Source organism: Pelophylax lessonae, assembly GCF_965119305.1.
Source record: "Pelophylax lessonae genome assembly, chromosome: 4".
NCBI lineage: Eukaryota > Metazoa > Chordata > Amphibia > Anura > Ranidae > Pelophylax > Pelophylax lessonae.
Genome location: NC_138771.1, coordinates 672150655 through 672170647, shown reverse-complemented (window position 1 = coordinate 672170647; position 19993 = coordinate 672150655). Strand labels below are relative to the sequence as shown.

Genomic DNA, 19993 nt, shown 5'->3' with positions numbered 1-19993 from the left:
CTGGACCCTATAGAGGGGGTCAGTGTCACTACTGGTAGCATGAGGCCATACCTGGACCCTATAGAGGGGGTCAGTGTCACTACTGGTAGTATGAGGCCATACCTGGACCCTATAGAGGGGGTCAGTGTCACTACTGGTAGTATGAGGCCATGCCTGGACCCTATAGAGGGGGTCAGTGTCACTACTGGTAGTATGAGGCCATGCCTGGACCCTATAGAGGGGGTCAGTGTCACTACTGGTAGTATGAGGCCATACCTGGACCCTATAGAGGGGATCAGTGTCACTACTGGTAGCATGAGGCCATACCTGGACCCTATAGAGGGGGTCAGTGTCACTACTGGTAGCATGAGGCCATACCTGGACCCTATAGAGGGGATCAGTGTCACTACTGGTAGCATGAGGCCATACCTGGACCCTATAGAGGGGTCAGTGTCACTACTGGTAGCATGAGGCGATACCTGGACCCTATAGAGGGGGTCAGTGTCACTACTGGTAGCATGAGGCCATACCTGGACCCTATAGAGGGGGTCAGTGTCACTACTGGTAGCATGAGGCCATACCTGGACATTATAAAGCAGTGGTCCTCAACTCCGGTCCTCGGGCCCACTAACAGGCCAGATTTTAAGTATTACCTTAGGGAGATGCAGACTAGAATACTGCAATCACTGAGCAGCAAATGAGATCACCTGTGATGTAATTTAGTTATCTTGCAAACCTGGCCTGTTAGTGGGTCCCGAGGACCGGAGTTGAGGACCACTGTTATAGAGGTTGCACAGGCAGTCCAACTCCTCCAGGATGGCACATCAATACGTGCCATTGCCAGAAGGTTTGCTGTGTCTCCCAGTACAGCCTCAAGAGCATGGAGGAGATTCCAGGAGACAGGCAGTTACTCTAGGAGAGCTGGACAGGGCTGTAGAAGGTCCTTAACCCATCAGCAGGACCGCTATCTGCTCCTTTGTGCAAGGAGGACCAGGATGAGCACTGCCAGAGCCCTACAAAATGACCTCCAGCAGGCCACTGGTGTGAATGTCTCTGACCAAACAATCAGAAACAGACTTCATAAGGGTGGCCCGAGGGCCTGACGTCCTCTAGTGGGCCCTGTGCTCGGTACCATGGAGCTTGATTGGCATTTGCCATTGAACACCAGAAATGGCAGGTCTGCCACTGGCGCCCTGTGCCTTTCACAGATGAGAACAGATTCACCCTGAGCACATTTTTTCCCCTACTCATCTTTTCTGACTGTTTTTCCCTAGTTTTGCATTTGGCTGGGGTCAGTGTCAGTACTGATAGCATGAGGCCATACCTGTACCCTACAGAGGGGGTCAGTGTCACTACTGGTAGCATGAGGCCATACCTGGACCCTATAGAGGTTGCACAGGCAGTCCGACTCCTCCAGAATAGCACATACAGTAAATACGTGCCATTGCCAGAAAGTTGGTGTGTATCCAAGCACAGTCTCAGGAGCATGGAGGAGATACCAGGAGACAGGCAGTTACTCTAGGAGAGCTTCACAGGGCCGTAGAAGGTCTTCAAACCAATCAGCAGGACCGGTATCTGCTCCTTTGTGCAAGGAGGAACAGGATGAGCTCTGCCAGAGCCCTACAAAATGACCTCCAGCAGGCCATTGGTGTAAATGTCTCTGACCAAACAATCAGAAACAGACTTCACAAGGGTGGCCTGAGGGCCCAACATCCTATAGTGGGCCCTGTGCTCACTGCCCAACACAGTTGAGCTTGAGTGGCATTTGCAATTGAACACCAGAATTGGCAGGTCCACCACTGGCACCCTGTGCTTTTCATAGATGAGAGCAGGTTCACCCTGAGAACATGTGACAGACATGAAAGGGTCTGGAGAAGCCGTGGAGAACGTTATGCTTCCTGTAACATCATTCAGCATGACCGGTTTGGTGGTGGGTCAGTGATGGTCTGGGGAGGCATATCCATGGAGGGAGGCACCGACCTCTACAGGCTAGACAATGGTATCCTTACTGCCATTAGGTATCCAGATTAAATTATTGGACCCATTGTCAGACTCTACACGGTGCAGTGGGTCCTGGGTTTCTTCTGGTGCACGACAATACCCTGCCTCATGTGGCGAGAGTATGCAGTCAGTGCTGGAAGATGAAGCAATTGGTACCATTGAATGGCCCCCACGCTCACCTAACCTAAATTCAATAGAACGCCTCTGGAACATTATGTTTCGGTCCATCCGATACCGCCAAGTTGCACCTCAGTCTGTTCAGGAGCTCAGTGATGCCCTGGTCCAGGTCTTGGAGGAAATACCCCAGGACTCTATCCGTCGTCTCATTAGGAGCATGTTCCAATGTTGTCAGACATGCATACAAGCACGTGGGGGGCCATACAAACTACTGAGGACCATTCTGAGTTGCTGCAATGATATTTCAGCAAAATGGATTAGCCTGCTGCGTCATGTTTTCACTTTGATTTGCAGGGTGTCTTTGAATTCAGCCCTCTGTAGGGTGATCATTTTCTTTTTTATCAAACAATGTGGCATCTTTTCCTTCCTAACACATTACCCAGTCCATACCAGTATAGATCCTAACACATTACTCAGTCCATACCAGTATGGATCCTAACACATTACCCAGTCCATACCGGTATAGATCCTTACACATTACCCAGTCCATACCAGTATAGATCCTAACGCATTACTCAGTCCATACCAGTATAGATCCTAACGCATTACCCAGTCCATACCAGTATAGATCCTAACACATTACCCAGTCCATAACAGTATAGATCCTAACACATTACCCTGTCCATACCAGTATAGATCCTAACACATTACCCAGTCCATACCAGTAATGATCCCAACACATTACCCAGTCCATACCAGTATAGATCCTAACTAGTGTTGAGCGAACACGGACTGTATTATTTGTGTTCGTTCCAAATAATTGGATTTTTGTTACCCAAACACGGACCCGAAAACTTTACTGTATGTTCGGGTTTAAATTCCGTGTTCGGTAATTGTATTTCCTGTTTTGTATGTAATGGCGCGCTTTTAATGCCAATCAACAAGCGTTTAACTGGTGTGCGCCATCACAGCCATGCCTACTAATGTATTAGTAGCTGTGATTGGCCATCTGAAGCATGTGACCATGTCTTTATAAGTTCGAGAGCCACAGCGCGGCGCGTCATTCTGCTGTAGTGTAGGGAGAGAGCACACATCATACGTGCTGGCTGCTGCTGATTAGGAACAGACAGTGAAAAATTGTGCCCGAAAAGAATGCAGGGACAGGTCGGAGTGTAGGCAGGGACAGTTATTTGAGCATTTTAGGGACAGGCTGGAGAGATTAGGCAGGGACAGTCTACATCAATTTTGCTGTGTGGGGGGTGGTGCAGTGAACAATCTTTTTGAGCATTTTAGGGACAGGCTGGAGAGATTAGGCAGGGACAGTCTACATCGACTTTGCTGTGTGGGGGGTGGCGCAGTGAACAATCTTTTTGAGCATTTTAGGGACAGGCTGGAGAGATTAGGCAGGGACAGTCTACATCGACTTTGCTGTGTGGGGGGTGGCGCAGTGAACAATCTTTTTGAGCATTTTAGGGACAGGCTGGAGAGATTAGGCGGGGACAGTCTACATCAATTTTGCTGTGTGGGGGGTGGTGCAGTGAACAATCTTTTTGAGCATTTTAGGGACAGGCTGGAGAGATTAGGCAGGGACAGTCTACATCAATTTTGCTGTGTGGGGGGTGGTGCAGTGAACAATCTTTTTGAGCATTTTAGGGACAGGCTGGAGAGATTAGGCAGGGACAGTCTACATCGACTTTGCTGTGTGGGGGGTGGTGCAGTGAACAATCTTTTTGAGCATTTTAGGGACAGGCTGGAGAGATTAGGCAGGGACAGTCTACATCGATTTTGCTGTGTGGGGGGTGGTGCAGTGAACGATCTTTTTGCCCTCACTTGAGCCCACTGAGGAGGAGAAGGAGGAGGAGGGTGAAAAAAAATCTATTTTTATCAGTCAGTTGTGTGCAGCGTTCAGCTATATTTTACTACAGATTGCTAATCTGCTATTTAAAAAATACAAATTTAAAGGGGATTTTTTTTAAGAGCACTTGTCATGCTCTTAACTACATTTTGCTGCCATTTGCAGCACTCTAGCCCTTTCCATTGGTGTTTTAGAGCCATTTTAGTGCCTGAAAGTTCGGGTCCCCATTGACTTCAATGGGGTTCGGTGTCCGGGTAAAGTTCGGAAAAAGTCCGGGACACGGACCCGGACTTTTTTTTCAAGTTCGGCCGAACCCACCGAACACGGACATCCAGGTGTCCGCTCAACTCTAATCCTAACCCATTACCCAGTCCATACCAGTATAGATCCTAACACATCACCCAGTCCATACCAGTATAGAACCTAGCACATTACCCAGCCCATACCAGTATAGATCCTAACACAGTACCCAGTCCATACCAGTATAGATCCTAACACATTACCCAGTCCATACCAGTATAGACCCTAACACATTACCCAGTCCATACCAGTATAGATCCTAACACATCACCCAGTCCATACCAGTATAGATCCTAACACATTACCCAGTCCATACCAGTATAGACCCTAACACATTACCCAGTCCATACCAGTATAGATCCTAACACCTTACCCAGTTCATACCAGTATAGATACTCAGCATGTTATTTTACCCATTGAGATCTGATGTGTTTTCAAAGTGTTTCTTTAATTTTTTTGAGCAGTGTATATATCCACTCACCGGCCACTTTATTAGGTAAAGTTGCTAGTAGCGGGTTGGACCCCCTTTTGTCTTCATTCTTGGTGGCATAGATACAACAAGGTGTAGGAAACATTCATCAGAGATTTTGCTCCATAGTGACATGATAACATCGCGCAGTGTGGAGTGTGGAGGCCATTGGAGTACAGTGACCTCATTGTCATGGTGAAGAAACCAACAAACTGCATTAAATTGGTCTGCATGGCTGTCGTTCCCAGAAGGAAGCCTCTTCTAAAGATGATGCACAAGAAAGCACGCAAACAGTTTGCTAAAGACAAGCAGACTAAGGACATGGATTACTGGAACCATCTCCTGTGCTCTGAGGAGACCAAGATAAACTTATTTAGTTCAGATGGTGTCATGCGCGGGAGGCGGCAGCCAGGTGAGGAGTACAAAGACAAGTGTGTCTTGCCTACAGGCAAGCATGGTGGTGGTACTCACTTTTGTTGCCAGTGGTTTAGACATTAATGGCTGTGTGTTGAGTTATTTTGAGGGGACAGCAAATTTACACTGTTATACAAGCTGTACACTCACTACTTTACATTGTAGCAAAGTGTCATTTCTTCAGTGTTGTCACATGAAAAGATATAACAAAATATTTACAAAAATGTGAGGGGTGTACTCACTTTTGTGAGATACAGTATATATATATTTGCCATCTGAGAAGCTCATGCTGGAGCAGGTCTAGGCATCTTAAACACGGAGGACCAAGACCAGGATTAAATTCCAGGAACACTTAGGAATCCATTTATGGCAATCTAGAGTAGGGATAGACCGATTATCGGCAAGGCCAATATATAGGGGGCCGATATGCACTTTCCCCGATATATCGGTATCTGCCCCAAAACTGGCCGATATTGCAGATATTTTTGTGACGTCATTCTGCCTTCTTAGGCCGCCTCCCTTGCCTTGGACAGCCTCGTCTGCAGTTGGGACTAGTCTTGCGGGAGTTTATCACAGCCATACACTCACCCACAGCAGCCTGGTGCCAGCCAGCCACCCACATCCACAGGCCCTGTACCAGCCAGCCAGCCACCCACAGGCACTTTACCAGCCAGCCACAGGCCCGGTACCAGCCAGCCAGCCACAGGCACTGTACCAGCGAGCCACCCAGCCACCCACAGGCACTTTACCAGCCAGCCACAGGCCCGGTACCAGCCAGCCACAGGCACTGTACCAGCGAGCCAGCCAGCCACCCACAGGTCCTGTACCAGCCAGCCACCCACAAGCCCTGTACCAGCCACCCACCCACCACAGGGTGCCAGCCACCCAGCCACCCAACACAGGGTGCCAGCAAATCAGCCATTAAGCATTAAACAAAAATTAACATGTTCAGTACCAGATTTGTGTCAAAAATTGTCTTTATTTTTCAAAACTTTAAATGTACAAAATATCGACCCATGTCGTCCGATACCGATACGTTGTGACCAAAATATCGGTATCGGTCCTGAAAAAAAACATTTCGGTCTATCCCTAATCTAGAGTCTATGGCAGTGTTCTTCAAATGGTGCCCCTTTTCTTGGTTTTATCTGGCCCTTGGGGCACTATTCCTCCCACTGACATTAACAATGGGGGATAATTACTTCAAATGACACCATAAGTGGGGTGGGCCACTATTCCTCCCACTAACACCAATGATGGGGCACTATTCCTCCCACTGACACCAACGATGGGGCACTATTCCTCCCACTAACACCAATGATGGGGCACTATTCCTCCCACTGACACCAATGATGAGGCACTATTCCTCCACTGATACCAATGATGGGGCACTATTCCTCCCACTGATACCAATGATGGGGCGCTATTCCTCTCACTGACACCAATGATGGGGCACTATACCTCCACTGATACCAATGATGGGGCACTATTCCTCCACTGATACCAATGATGAAGCACTATTCCTCCCACTAACACCAATGATGGGGCACTATTCCTCCCACTAACACCAATGATGGGGCACTATTCCTCCCACTGACACCAATGATGGGGCACTATTCCTCCACTGATATCAATGATGGGGCACTATTCCTAAACTGATACCAATGATGGGGAACTATTCTTCCCTCTGATATCAACAATTAGGCACTATTCCTCCCATTGACACCAATGTTGGAGCACAATTCCTCTCACTGACAACAATGATGGGGCACTATTCTTCCCACTGTCACTAATGATGGGACACTATTCCTCCCACTAACACCAATGACGGTGCACTATTCCTCCCACTGATGCCAATGATGGGGCACTATTCCTCTCATGGACAGGAACAATGGGGCACTATTCCTTCAGCTGACACCAAGGATGTGGCACTATTTCTCCCACTGACACGAACAAGGAGGCACTATTCCTCTCATAGAAACCAACGATGAAGCACTATTCTTCCCACTAACACCAATGATGGGCCACTATTCCTCCCACTAACACCAATGAGGGGCCACTATTCCTCCCACTAACACCAATGAGGGGCCACTATTCCTCCCACTGACACCAATGATGGGACACTATTCATCCCACTAACACCAATGATGGGACACTATTCATCCCACTAACACCAATGATGGGACACTATTCATCCCACTAACACCAATGATGGGACACTATTCATCCCACTAACACCAATGATGGGACACTATTCCTCCCACTAACACCAATGATGGGCCACTATTCCTCCCACTGACACCAATGATGGGCCACTATTCCTCCCACTGACACCAATGATGGGCCACTATTCCTCCCACTGACACTAATGATAGGGGCACTATTCCTTCCACTGACATCAATGAGGGGCACTATTCCTCCACTGATACCAATGATAGGGGCACTATTCCTCCCACTGACACCAATGATAGGGGCACTATTCCTCCCACTGACACCAATGATAGGGGCACTATTCCTTCCACTGACATCAATGAAGGGCACTCTTCCTCCAACTGACACCATTGAGTTTCTACTCGTATTGGCCACAGTCTGGCCCCCATGAAGTCTGAAGAATACTAAACTGGCCCTTTGTTTAGAAAGTTTGGAGACCCCTGGTCTATGGCAAAGCAAATAAATGGACTGATTGGCCTGCTGCTGGCACGACCTACTCCAAATCATGCAGAAGGATAATTGGAAGCAACAGGTGGTAAAGATAGATGGATAAAGACTGATCAGCAAGGGGTGAAGAAATATTGATGATGGATGTTAATTGATTAAAAACAGACAATTAATTGCAGAAATAAAATGATGACCAGTTATAAACTGTGTACAATTGGAGATGAATGGTTGGTGGTTGTACATGGATGTAGAGAACATACATTTTTTCTTACCCAGCCTCAATGATGGAGACAACATCCCCAGGATTCAGGGGCAGCCAGAAAGGATTGCTAACTTCCTTAAGAATCTTAAGCTCCAGAGGTTTCACCTGGAGAAGGAAGAAGTTGTCTATCAAATAATGGACGAACAAAAGATGGCAATTTGGTTGCCGTTTCTTCATAAATAACATCTCAGATCATCGCATTTAGTGTAAGCGCTCTTCCAAAAATAGAATGTAAAATACAGATGAAAGACCTCCTTGAAATTAGCTGAATGAATGAGAATTTATTCAAACATCCACAGTATAGCTGCAGCCAGTAGTGTCCTCACCCCAGAACTACCACCTCCTTAATACGTTTTATCAACAAATGACATGATCACATCCTTGTAATCAAGCCATTTGTTGGGGAAACAGGTGGGTCTGGGATGGAAACACTATGGCTGTAGCTATACTGTGGATGCTTTAATAAATGACTTGGAAGAGCAGAGATAGGAGTGTGGCTCTCATTCATCTATTAACTGCTACCCTCGTAGGAGCAGCTGATTAGGATGGGTGCTCTGTTCTTTGCCTCACACTTTTCAAGAACCCCAGCCTCCCTGACACACCAGGTTGAGTGTATAAACATGCCATATCACAGGAACTCACTGAAGGTAATACTTGGTTCGAGATAGTAGTGTTATATCAAAGAAAACAGGCACTGAACCAATTAGTAAAGGCAAACATAATATATTGTCACCCAATCTGGTTGGAAACTAGGCGAGGATAAAAAAAGATTAAAAATGGTTATAACACAATTCTGCATAGAAAGTGATTATGAGTAAGGACTAGGCATAAGATGACATTTGGTATCCAGATCAGAATAAACAGTAGCAAGGCCACTTCAAGTGCAGCAATAACCAGTGGAAGAGTTGAATCTATGGGGTGGTGGAACTATACTGCCAGAAACTGTTTATGGCAGCGATGATAGTCCTAGACCAACTGGGCATACACTTTCTAAAAGAAAAGAAGGATGGCAGAGGCAGAGAAGGGGGCAGAAGAACCAAGGGGACTAGCAGAATAATTATTACAGGAGGAGCATTTCTTTGAGATGCTCTTCAGCTTGCTATTGTTGGGGCCCTTTAAGAGCATTGGTGCACTTAATGACAGTCACATGCAGTACAAGTACATCACAGGTATGGTATTGTCTTGCACAGGTGCAAGGTAGATGTGGTTCAGATGCAAGAAAACGTTTGGTATAATACAGTGTAGGGTTGGTAGAGGTGAAGTCTAGTTTTGGAATAAGTGCGGTATAGGGTGCAGTATGGATGCGGTATGGATTGGGTACAGCGGTATGGATTGGGTACAGTTGGTGTCCTTCTCTCAGAGCTCAGTCCCTGCTATCAGTATTAGCAGTGGGCGAAAAAGCCCTCTCACTAGTCTTCGGGATGCTGCTGTGACCTCTTGCTGCAGAAGGGGGTCTCCCTCAGTCTCTCCCTGAAAGCCCTCAGTGATCAGTGGTGGGAAGCAGTGGGTGAGTGGACGCTCTAGTCTGTAACAGTGCCTACTAAAATCTGTAGTTTAAGGAGTCCATTGGACACATTATACAGTATGACTGCCATCTCAAACTCCAACTCCCAGGATTCTCAGCACTCTGCATAGAAGTTTAGGAAAGAAGAGGAAAATGGTGCAGCATAACATCAGTATCTCAGTAAAGGGAGAGAAGAATAAAAGGTAATGTTTCCTTCTCTATATTTCTGTAGCCCATATGAAAATAGGCTATCATAATGTGCGAAAATAGGCTTCCTTAAGTGGGTACCTTGTCAGTTTGTAGATAAGGAGACGAGAGGGTTCAGAGTGGTGCTGTGGACTGAGGATATTTCACCTCCTTAAAAATGTTATAGTATAAAAATTAATATTGGCAACAGACCTTTAAGATCAGAGCAGAGGGAGACGTTAGAAATATAAAACCCAGATCCGTTGACGATTAGTCTACAGCATGTATACAGGAAGAATTTTTACACCAGAGATAAAGCGAATGTAAAAGACAGACCATCCAGGATTCATGAAAAATAAAAGTAGAGAGCAAGCGTGGAATTATACTTCTAAACCATTAGGTCAGGTTCACACTGATGCAAATTGGATGTGGGTTTCCCAGCATCCAATTCGCATGACAGGAGAGTGTGACCGGCTCTCAATGGAGCCAGTTCAAATAGCTCTGGGGGCGGCCTCTGTTCACACTTGAAAAGGGTCCTGTGCGTCTTTGGCTCCGAATCAGGTGCGAATGCAGGCAGAAATTTGAATCGGTGTATAGGGACGCCCCAGACCACCTGCTGGGACCCGCAGCATGTGTGAACCCGGTCTTACAGATCAGAGTAAAGGCCAGTGTTTAAGTAAGACCACCTGGACCCATGAAGAAGAGGAGCAGAGTTCAAAGATAGTAAAAGCCTTCCTAGATCCATCACAAATCAGGGTAGAGGGCAATATTGGAGACAGATGTCCTGAGTGCATTTTACATTAGAGTACAGACTAATGTTAAAAGCAAACTTTTAGGACCCATGAAAGATAACAGTGAAGGGTAAAATGGCAATAGTCCATATAGATCACTGCAGAAAGCAACTACAGAGTTGGATCTTCTGAATCCAAACATCAGGTCCCCCTGGATCCATCAGAGGATACACTACAGAACAGCAGAACCAGCACAGGGTCATCCAGTGCCCAGGGCAAAGATCCAGAATTGTGCCCCCCTTCCCCCCAGTAATAGATGCTGTAGAATGGCCTGTAACCACCCTGTGTCCATTCTTTTGCTTTACTGTGCCCAGGGTAGCTGCCAGTCATGCCCACTGTAGGGTCCACATACTGTCCTGTAGGCACCCCTTGTCCTGGCCCTACAGGACAATATTGGAGACAGTCCTTTCGAATTAGAAGACAATATGTGAGATAGATCTCTTTGATACAATTGGAAGATCACTCACCTCTTGTAGAAGGCTGATGAGAGTTATAAAGTTTGGCCTCTCTTTCGGTATGTACGCCCAACATTTCATCATCACATTGTACAAAGCAGGAGGACAGTCTTCGGGGCACTCCAGCCGCTCGTGACCTCTATCAATTGCAGCTAAAATCTGGAGAAATAGAGACCGTTACCAACTTCAGGATGGGAAGATGATTGATAGAGATGTGCGCCACAGAAAAATGTGTCTTGTTTTGGATTCTTCATTAAGTTGATCATTACGTTTCCTCATATTTGTTATGTTAAAATGATTCATTACATCCGAATCTCCAAAAAGCTGAATTTTGATTCGTAATGAAATAAATAGCACACGTCTATTGATTGGCGACACTCTACAGGATCTTTCCATTACCTGTTTCCCATTTAGGCCCAACCAGGGTTCCTGTCCATAGGTGAACATCTCCCACATGGTGACCCCGAACATCCAGACATCACTTGAGTGTGAAAAGTTGCCAAACTTCAAGCTCTCTGGAGCACACCTACCAACCAGACGGAAAATATTGGGCTCATTAGTGTTTTTGACTTTCCAAACTTAACCCAACCTTAGATTTGGTTACCATCTTACTCCTTACAATGAAGGCTAGATCCTTCACTCTATGACCCAACAATGTGCTGAATTCCACCCTCACCATGCAAAGGGTATCTTTCGGCGAGGAGAGGTGGTGTAATGATCATCATTTGCCGCCAAAAGCCTTGTCAATCCAAAATCTCCAATCTTTACCACTTGTTCTCTGATCACCAATACATTTCGAGTTGCCAGGTCCCTGTGGATGAAATTATGGGTCTCAAGGTAGCTCATCCCAGAGGCAATCTGGATGGAATATGACCACAGGAGCTGCAGAGAATACACGCCATTATAGGAGTGCAGATGACTGAGTAAGGATCCGAGAGGGGCCAACTCTGTAACCTGAGACACAAGAAAGAAAGACAAAATGTCCTTATTATAATGTCATACACATCATACCTCTGTAACCAATCAGGGGCAGGAGGGGCAGACTCATGACTTTATTCTATGCCACCCTGCAGAGGGAGGGACACCCATATCTCCCTTTTGTCAAGATACCCTTTTTGTGTAGATTAAATTTCTGTTTGTGTAGATGAAATTTGCTCTTCCACAGTTACCCTAGCCAGGATAGTGTTCTTTTATTTTTTAATAATGCCATTGCTGCACCTGCACTTTAATGTCTCCACTGCAGCCAGAGCCCAGCCATTGCTGCAGCCATAGCCCAAGTCTCCTCTGCACCCAAACCTGATCCTTGTGCAACCACCTGGCAGGAAAGGAACATTTCTGTGTGCAGATGCACAGATCTGAGAAATCCTGCCCGTGGTTGGTTAGCGGGTGCAGGTGTGCGTGTGCGAGCAGGTGCACGCATTGGCTCCAGAAGGGCTATTTAAAGTGCACTGTGTGTCAGTGCTGTTTGTTCTATTATGTTCCTGTTTCTGACCTGGTCTTGCCTCTGACTCTGCCTGACCACCACTTGTACTGACCCTGGCATGTCCCTAGAATACGCTTCTGCCTGCTGCTTCTGCTTATCTGTTCTGCTGTTACCGATCCTGGCCTGTCTTTTGACTACTCTACTGCTTGCCTCCTGAACCTGATCTGCCCGCTAGTTGCTTACCCGGATTGTTCAACTCTGTCTTGTGCCAATACTGAATCCACACCAGCCTATCTGCATTCTGCACTGGCTCCTGTTCCTCCACCAACGTGTCCAGTCATGGTATATCTGCTTTCCAGATGCACAGCAGCACCAGCCAGTGAGAGACTTACTGGGCACTTGTGCCACTTTGAGCTCCAGTGTTCTCTGTCACCTTACCAGGGACTCCAGAGCCAGGGTTGCAAGAGAGACATTCCTCAATGTTTCAGGCTCCACCACCAGCAGGGCCATCTTACCGAATGGGCCTGCTGGGCAGTTGCCCAGGGGCCCCCCTAGGCCGGGGGGACCCACCTGCTCAGAGACCCAGCCCCAGCCAAGCATTAGTCCAGATTCCCGTGTGCATCCCATCGCCGAACTTAGCAGGTGGCAAGCACCCTGCCCTGCTGTCAGGCCACTTGGGCAGTGGAGGGGAAGCCCACAACTGTAGGAATGTCTGTCCGCCTCCATGGGAACAGGCACACACAGTATAGTCAGGTCTGACTCCCGTCCATGTGTGTGTTCACCGGACCCAGCCACCCAATTTGGAAGCTGTCATTAGCCTGGCACTACTGTACCAATAAATATTGCCTTATCGATAATTTTCATTTTTATTCTTGTGGGTGATCGTGTAGGTGGGGCCCCAGTGCACTGCATTGCCTGGGGCCCCTTAATGCTTTTAAGATGGCACTGACCACCAGGTACGTTACACCACTGCTGCACCCTCTAAGTGCCTCTGTGTTTCCTCAGGTGCCTTGTAGCACAATCTTGGCTTCACTATTTCTGCACCCAAGTTTTTCCAGTCTGAGTTTCTGCTGTACCTTCTCTGCACTTGCAGCTTCCAGCCTCACTCCTGCCAAGGCAGAACACTGCTACCCCTTAGACTCCACTAGCAAGGAAAGCAGGAGGGTCTACATCTCAGTTTGTGACAAATGTCAATCACTCACCATTTTCATTGGCTGTGTAAGAACCACTCCATAGAGTCGGATAAGATGTGGGTGATCCAGGGCATACATCGCATTCACTTCCTGCAGAAAATCCTGAAGGACTTCAGGGTCATAGCTGGCATCTGCACGGAGAGTTTTCACTGCAACATTCACCTGTAAAGATGTAGTAGATGATGGAGAAAGAATATGACAGGAGAGCTGAAAATTCAGAGGACCAACAGAGTTAAAAGGAAAAAGATACTCACTGTTTGTTCACTGGAGATCCTCCATTCCCCTTTCCGGACTACCCCAAAGCAGCCGTCCCCCAGATGCTCTGACAGGTGCAGGTCTCGGTCATTGATAAGACACTTCAGAGAGCTATCAGTGTCCCTTTGAGGGGGGATAGGTGAAACTGAGCTTGTGGATGAAGGAAATAGGCAAGAGGGTGATTGGGAAGTGAAAGTCTGGGCAGAGGGTGACCGGTAATCCTTTGAGTTAATCATGTCCTGATAAAGTGGTGGATGGGCTTCTAGTCTTCTTAATATGAAAATCTGAAGAACAGGAGAAGCAGAAATAAGACAATGTTTCATCTTTATTGAGTTGCTTTTAGCACATTCATGGTTTAGGTACATTTTGTCCTCTGGACATGGTCCTGTAAGCGAGACAGTCCTTCTCCAGATCAGATCCCTTGTGGTGAGGTCCTGCAATTAGCTTCTCAGGAGATCCATGTAGGCCCTGAGCCCTGACATGGCTGAGGCTTCCTGAACAGCATGAGGGGCGTCAGTCCATGGGCTACCCTCAGGCTCTGGAACCCTCCTGGGAAGAAAGAACCCAGAATTCCAGGACTTCAGACTATTATCATCTTCCCAGCCCCCTACTAGACGCTCCTCTTCTGGGATTGGCTAAAGGATTATAAATATTTAAGTTGGCTATTTGAATTTCCTGCCATAAGCTCTGGAAGCTTCTTCCAGAGGCAGGGAGAAGCAAACAAACTCCCAGCCTGTGAGACCCTTAACAGCCCAAAACAAACAATCATTGCTAATTTGACTACAGAAGGAGCCACTCCTTCACTACCATATGTTACTGACCTTTGGCTTGTTTCTCGACTACACTTCTGCTTGATCCCGACTTGCAACCACTTGGCAGTGACCTTTGGCTTGTTTCTCCACGACACTACTGCTTGATCCCAACCTGCAACCACTTGTTACTGACCTTTGGCTTGTTTCTCCACTACACTACTGCTTGATCACAACCTGCAACCACTTGTTACCGACCTTTGGCTTGTTTCTCAACTACACTTCCACTTGATCCCGACCTGCAACCACTTGTTAATGACCTTTGGCTTGTTTCTCAACTACACTTACACTTGATCCCGACCTGCCACCACTTGTTACTGACCTTTGGCTTTTTTCTCAGCTACACTTCCACTTGATCCCGACCTGCCACCACTTGTTACTGACCTTTGGCTTGTTTCTCAACTACTCTTCCGCTTGATCCCGACCTGTCACCACTTGTTAATGACCTTTGGCTTGTTTCTCAACTACACTTCCACTTGATCCCGACCAGCAACCACTTGTTAATGACCTTTGACTTGTTTCTCAACTACACTTCCGCTTGATCCCGACCTGCAACCACTGGTTACTGACCTTTGGCTTGTTTCTTGATTACACTCCCGCTTGATCCCAACCTGCAACCACCTGTTATCAAACTTTGGATTGTTTCTCACTTGATCTCGACCTGCAACCACTTGTTACAGACTGTTGGCTTGTTTACCGAGTATGCTTTTGCTTGATCCCAACCTCCAACCACCTGTTACCAAATTTTGGATTGAATCTTGACTACACTTCCACTTGATCCAGATCTGCAACCACTTGTTACAAACTGTTGGCTTATTTACTGACTATGCTTCTGCTTGACCCCTACCTTCCATATCTGCTACTGGACCCCAGCTTGCCCATCTCCTGGTGGGGTGATGGGGCCAGTATAGATTTAAGTGGTGACATGGAGGTGCAGGACCCAGAGGTAGCCTGGGTACAGTTAGAAGATGTTGTAGAGGGAAAAGTGTTAGAGAAGCTAGTTCATACACCCCAGTAATTATGCTCGATTGCATGATATTGGGTAAATCAATTCAGGAATAACAGTGATGGAGCAGAATAAATCTGCAGCTGCCAAAGTACTGACTGCTCCAGTAAGCATGGGAGCACGTGTACAGGCAAGGACACATACTGGCGATAGGGGACTTCGTTATTAGGACAAGATAATCTGTCACCAGGACTGTGAACACCCAACAGTTTTCCAGGCACAATGTGGATAGGGATGACCTATTGTTGGGTGGGGTTAAGGAGAACCCAGATGTCATGGTACATAATGATATAAATGACAATAGAGTGTCCTAAAAATATTTCAGTGACTTGAAATGTACTGTAGGAACCCCCACTGCTGAGGAATGGTCTACGGCCCTGGAAATCGTGCCCCTCACCTCCTTGTACCCAACGCAAAAACAAACTCAGTTGTCTATAGGGCCTACCATAGATCTTATTGGGGTCACTACTCTTCCCTTGACTGCTCTAGATGGGGCCGGGCTGCCGGTACTCCACATGATGTTTAAGAAGTCAATAATATTTCCAAAACAAAAAAACAAATACAAAAATCCTTCCTAACAATGAGAGCCGGTTCACACTACCGCGGATGCGCTGATCGCATGTCATTCGGAGCGCACTGCTCCTAAATTACATGCGATCTCTGTGCGGTGCGAATTTTAGCGAGACACTTTGTATGGCTGAATTCGCACTGCATCCGCAGCAAAGACGCACATGAGGCATTTTTTTAGCCGCCTCACAATCGGATCGCACAGTGGTTCACACTTGTGCGATCCGATTCTGTGCGAACTGGCAGATCGCACTGCGATATGCGATATGCGATCAAACTGTTAAAAGTCGTTAACTTTTAATTGACACCCCCGCGTATCGCATATGGCAGTGTGAACTGCCAGATGTGCGTTTGCGATGCGGGAACAGGCTGCATATTCGCAGCCTTCCCGCATCGCACAAGTGTGAACCGGCACTGAATAAAAAATGCACAGATAAAGTCCGCAAAACACAGGTTTCTAAATAAAGAATCAAATATACAAAAATACAATACAAAAAAAGACACCTTTTTAAAAAAAGAATAGAAAATACAATACAAAAAATACACCTTTTAAATAAATAAAGAATTAAAAAAAAGATATAGTGCAAAAAAAAATCCTGAATAAAGAGTTAAAAATACAAAAAATAAATTGCAGTAGAAAAAACACACACCTACCAAATAAAGAACTAAAGATACAAAAATAAAGTACAAAAAACTATTTCTAAATAGAGAATTAAAAATAAAATAACAAAAAAAAAAAACACACATTCCAATGAAAGAATAAAAAATACAACACCTACTAAATAAAGAATTAAAAATACAAAAATAAAGAACAAAAAAAATCCCTTTCTAAAAAAGTTAAAAATGCAAAGAAAAAAAAAAAACCTTCTAAATATAGCATATGAATATAGGAAGATATTTTTCTCTCAACTTTCCCCTAAACAGCCAACGGCATAATGCACCCTGTGCACTTTTTTGCGTGCTTTATTCTTTTATGCACCAGGTGCTCTAGTTTTGTGAGTGCGTTTCACTACACCGTGGGACTGCAAAAGAAAAAGTAATCAGTCACTCTGAAGCATCCCTGTACTCTTCCCCTCTTGATTTAAGAAAAAAATACATTGTACTGCCAAAAAAAAAAAGAAAAAGAGTAGAAAACAAAGAAAAAAGAAAATATAGAAACCAATTATAAAGTCTTAAAGTAGTTGTAAACCCCCCTCTAATGTTTATACATATAGGTAAGCCTATAATAAGGCTTACTTATAGGTACTGTAAATATCTCCTAAACATGTACAATTTAGGAGATATTTACTGTATACTATGACATCATCGGCGTATGTGCTCTGAAGGAACAGTCGCCCATGCCATTTCTTCAGAGCCCTGTGCCGTGACTGGCAGCTCCCTCACGCATGCACCAGAGTGACGTCACGCGGCTCCGACCAGTAGCACAGCCAGAGTCCGCAGACTCGGATAGAAGACGGGCAAAGATGGATGCGGCCTCCAGCAGGGACGAGGAGGGCTTAGTTTGGAGGTAAGTCTCACATATCTTTACTTTCCAGGTAAGAGAAAAGGGAAAAAAAACAACAGCCTTTACTTCCTCTTTAATGTGCTGGTACCTGGTTCCAGCAAGGATCTCCAAATTTTTTACCTAACGCCCCTCCCAAGTGTTTTCGGGGTTGTGGTGAATAGGGAACCCATCTGCTGGTTTTGCCTGCAAGTGAAGCGTTTATGGGCTGAACTTTTCCACATAGTTCCTTCCTAAGTTAACACCTCTGTAGTGCCAGACCTGGAGGTCCCACTGTTGGATCGTTGCTCTCTTGGCTTCATGGGAGCCCAGCTGAAACTATCACTACAGGTCCTGATGGCCTCCAAACAAGCTATTGGAAAGGCCAGGAAGACCCCAACATTATACATCCTGGAGATGAAAAACCGGATTAGACAGACCACAATTTACAGTAAGATTGAGGTGACTCTACTGGACTCAGGTTGTGAAGGTTTGGCAACCATGGGTTGATTATTTCTTATTGCCAGGTTTTGGCTCTTCTCTTCTTGAACTGTGATATTCCAGTTACCCACAGGCATACTGGATGAAGTCCCAACCCTCTTCCTCATTCCCTTACCTACCTTCTTCCCGCTTGTGTCTCTTTACTCTCTGGTGAATGTTACTTGGTTTATTGAGCCTATTTTGTGCCTCAGTTCCCCTGGATTGACTGGACTCTTTGTGTCTATTAGCTTATACTGCTCAAACCTTACAAGGCCCGGTGCCCTTGGTTTCCATTCCCATCAGATGATACCAGTCAATTTATATGCTACTGTTACATGTCGATGTTCTGATTTGTCATGATATATACATTGTACCTGAAGTGGGTGCAAATCCCACTCTTTACTGTAATTGTACAATCTTTGCTGATGTTTATGTTCTACCTGCTTTTCAATAAACAGATTGAATAAGAAAAAATAAAATAGCTATATCAGGGCTTGATCTATATCCGTGTCAGGGTCAAGGTTCCAGTTGGGGGTCAAAAAGGTGGGGTCAAAGCTCAGGGTCAAGGATATCTATTAAAATGCATCACCAAATAAAGGTCCAAATGTATCTTAAAAAAAATATTTACCCAGATAAAATGATATGTACAGTTGACACACATGACAAAGTAGAAAAACTGGGCTTAGGTGTTCAGGTTTTTTTTACCACGATGACATCAGAGATCAGCTCTCCTGGTGTCATCAGAGATCAGCTCTCCTGGTGTCATCAGAGGTGAGCTCTCCCAACTTCATCAGTGATCAGCTCTTCCAGTGCAATCAGAGATCAGCTCTTTCAACTTCATCAGTGATCAGCTTTCCCTGCGTCATCAGATCACCTTTCCGGGCACCATCAGAGATCATCTTTCCCAGTGTCTTCAGCGATCAACTCTCCCAGCATTATTAGAAATCAACTCTCCCGGCACCATCAGAGATCAGCTCTTCCGGGGTCATCAGAGATCAGCTCTCCCAGTGCCAGCGTCATCAGACATCAGCCCTCCCATTGTCATCAATGATCAGCTCTCCTGGCGCCATCATAGATCAGCTCTCCCAATGTCATCAGAGATCAGCTCTCCCAATGTCATCAGAGATCAGCTCTCCCGATGTCATCAGAGATCAGCTCTCCCGGTGTCATAGATCAGCTCTCCCGGTGTCATAGATCAGCTCTCCCAGCATTCTTAGAGATCATCTCTCCTGGTGCCAGCATAAATCAGCTCTCCCAGTGTCATCAGACATCAGCCCTCCCATTGTCTTCAATGATCAGCTCTCTTGGCGCCACCAGAGATCAGCTCTCCCGATGTCATCAGAGATCAGCTCTCCCGATGTCATCAAAGATCAGCTCTCCCAGCATTCTTAGAGATCATCTCTCCCGGTGCCAGCATAAATCAGCTCTCCCAGTGTCATCAGAGATCAGCTCTCTCGCTGTCATTAGAGTTCAGCTTTTCCGGTGTAATAGATCAGCTCTCCCAGCACAATTAGAGATCAGCTCTCCTGGCACCATCAAAGATCAGCTCTCCTGCTGTCATCAGAGATCAGCACTCCCAGTGTCATCAGAGATCAGCTCTCCCGCTGTCATCAGAGATCAGTTCTCCCAGTGTCATCAGAGATCAGCACTCCCAGTGTCATCAGAGATCAGCTCTCCCGCTGTCATCAGAGATCAGCTCTCCCAGTGTCATCAGAGATCAGCACTCCCACTGTCATCAGAGATCAGCTCTCCCAGTGTCATCAGAGATCAGCTCTCCCAGTGTCATCAGAGA

The 19993-nt window shown here is 46.2% G+C and overlaps 1 protein-coding gene across 1 annotated transcript in view; it reads right to left on the bottom strand.

Annotated features, from left to right (window-relative positions):
- The window catches only part of LOC309553108 (non-receptor tyrosine-protein kinase TNK1-like), a gene marked incomplete at its 5' end in the record, with an annotated part of 32104 nt that extends 13775 nt beyond the window's left edge, over positions 1-18329 (bottom strand). The window contains 8 exons of the mRNA XM_082254005.1: positions 8063-8157; positions 11001-11147; positions 11388-11514; positions 11665-11942; positions 13614-13766; positions 13859-14143; positions 16896-16906; positions 18194-18329. Coding sequence (XP_082110131.1) covers positions 8063-8157; positions 11001-11147; positions 11388-11514; positions 11665-11942; positions 13614-13766; positions 13859-14143; positions 16896-16906; positions 18194-18329 — 1232 coding nt within the window. The remainder of the gene's footprint in view (positions 1-8062; positions 8158-11000; positions 11148-11387; positions 11515-11664; positions 11943-13613; positions 13767-13858; positions 14144-16895; positions 16907-18193) is intronic.
- Between the last annotated feature and the right edge of the window lie 1664 nt (positions 18330-19993).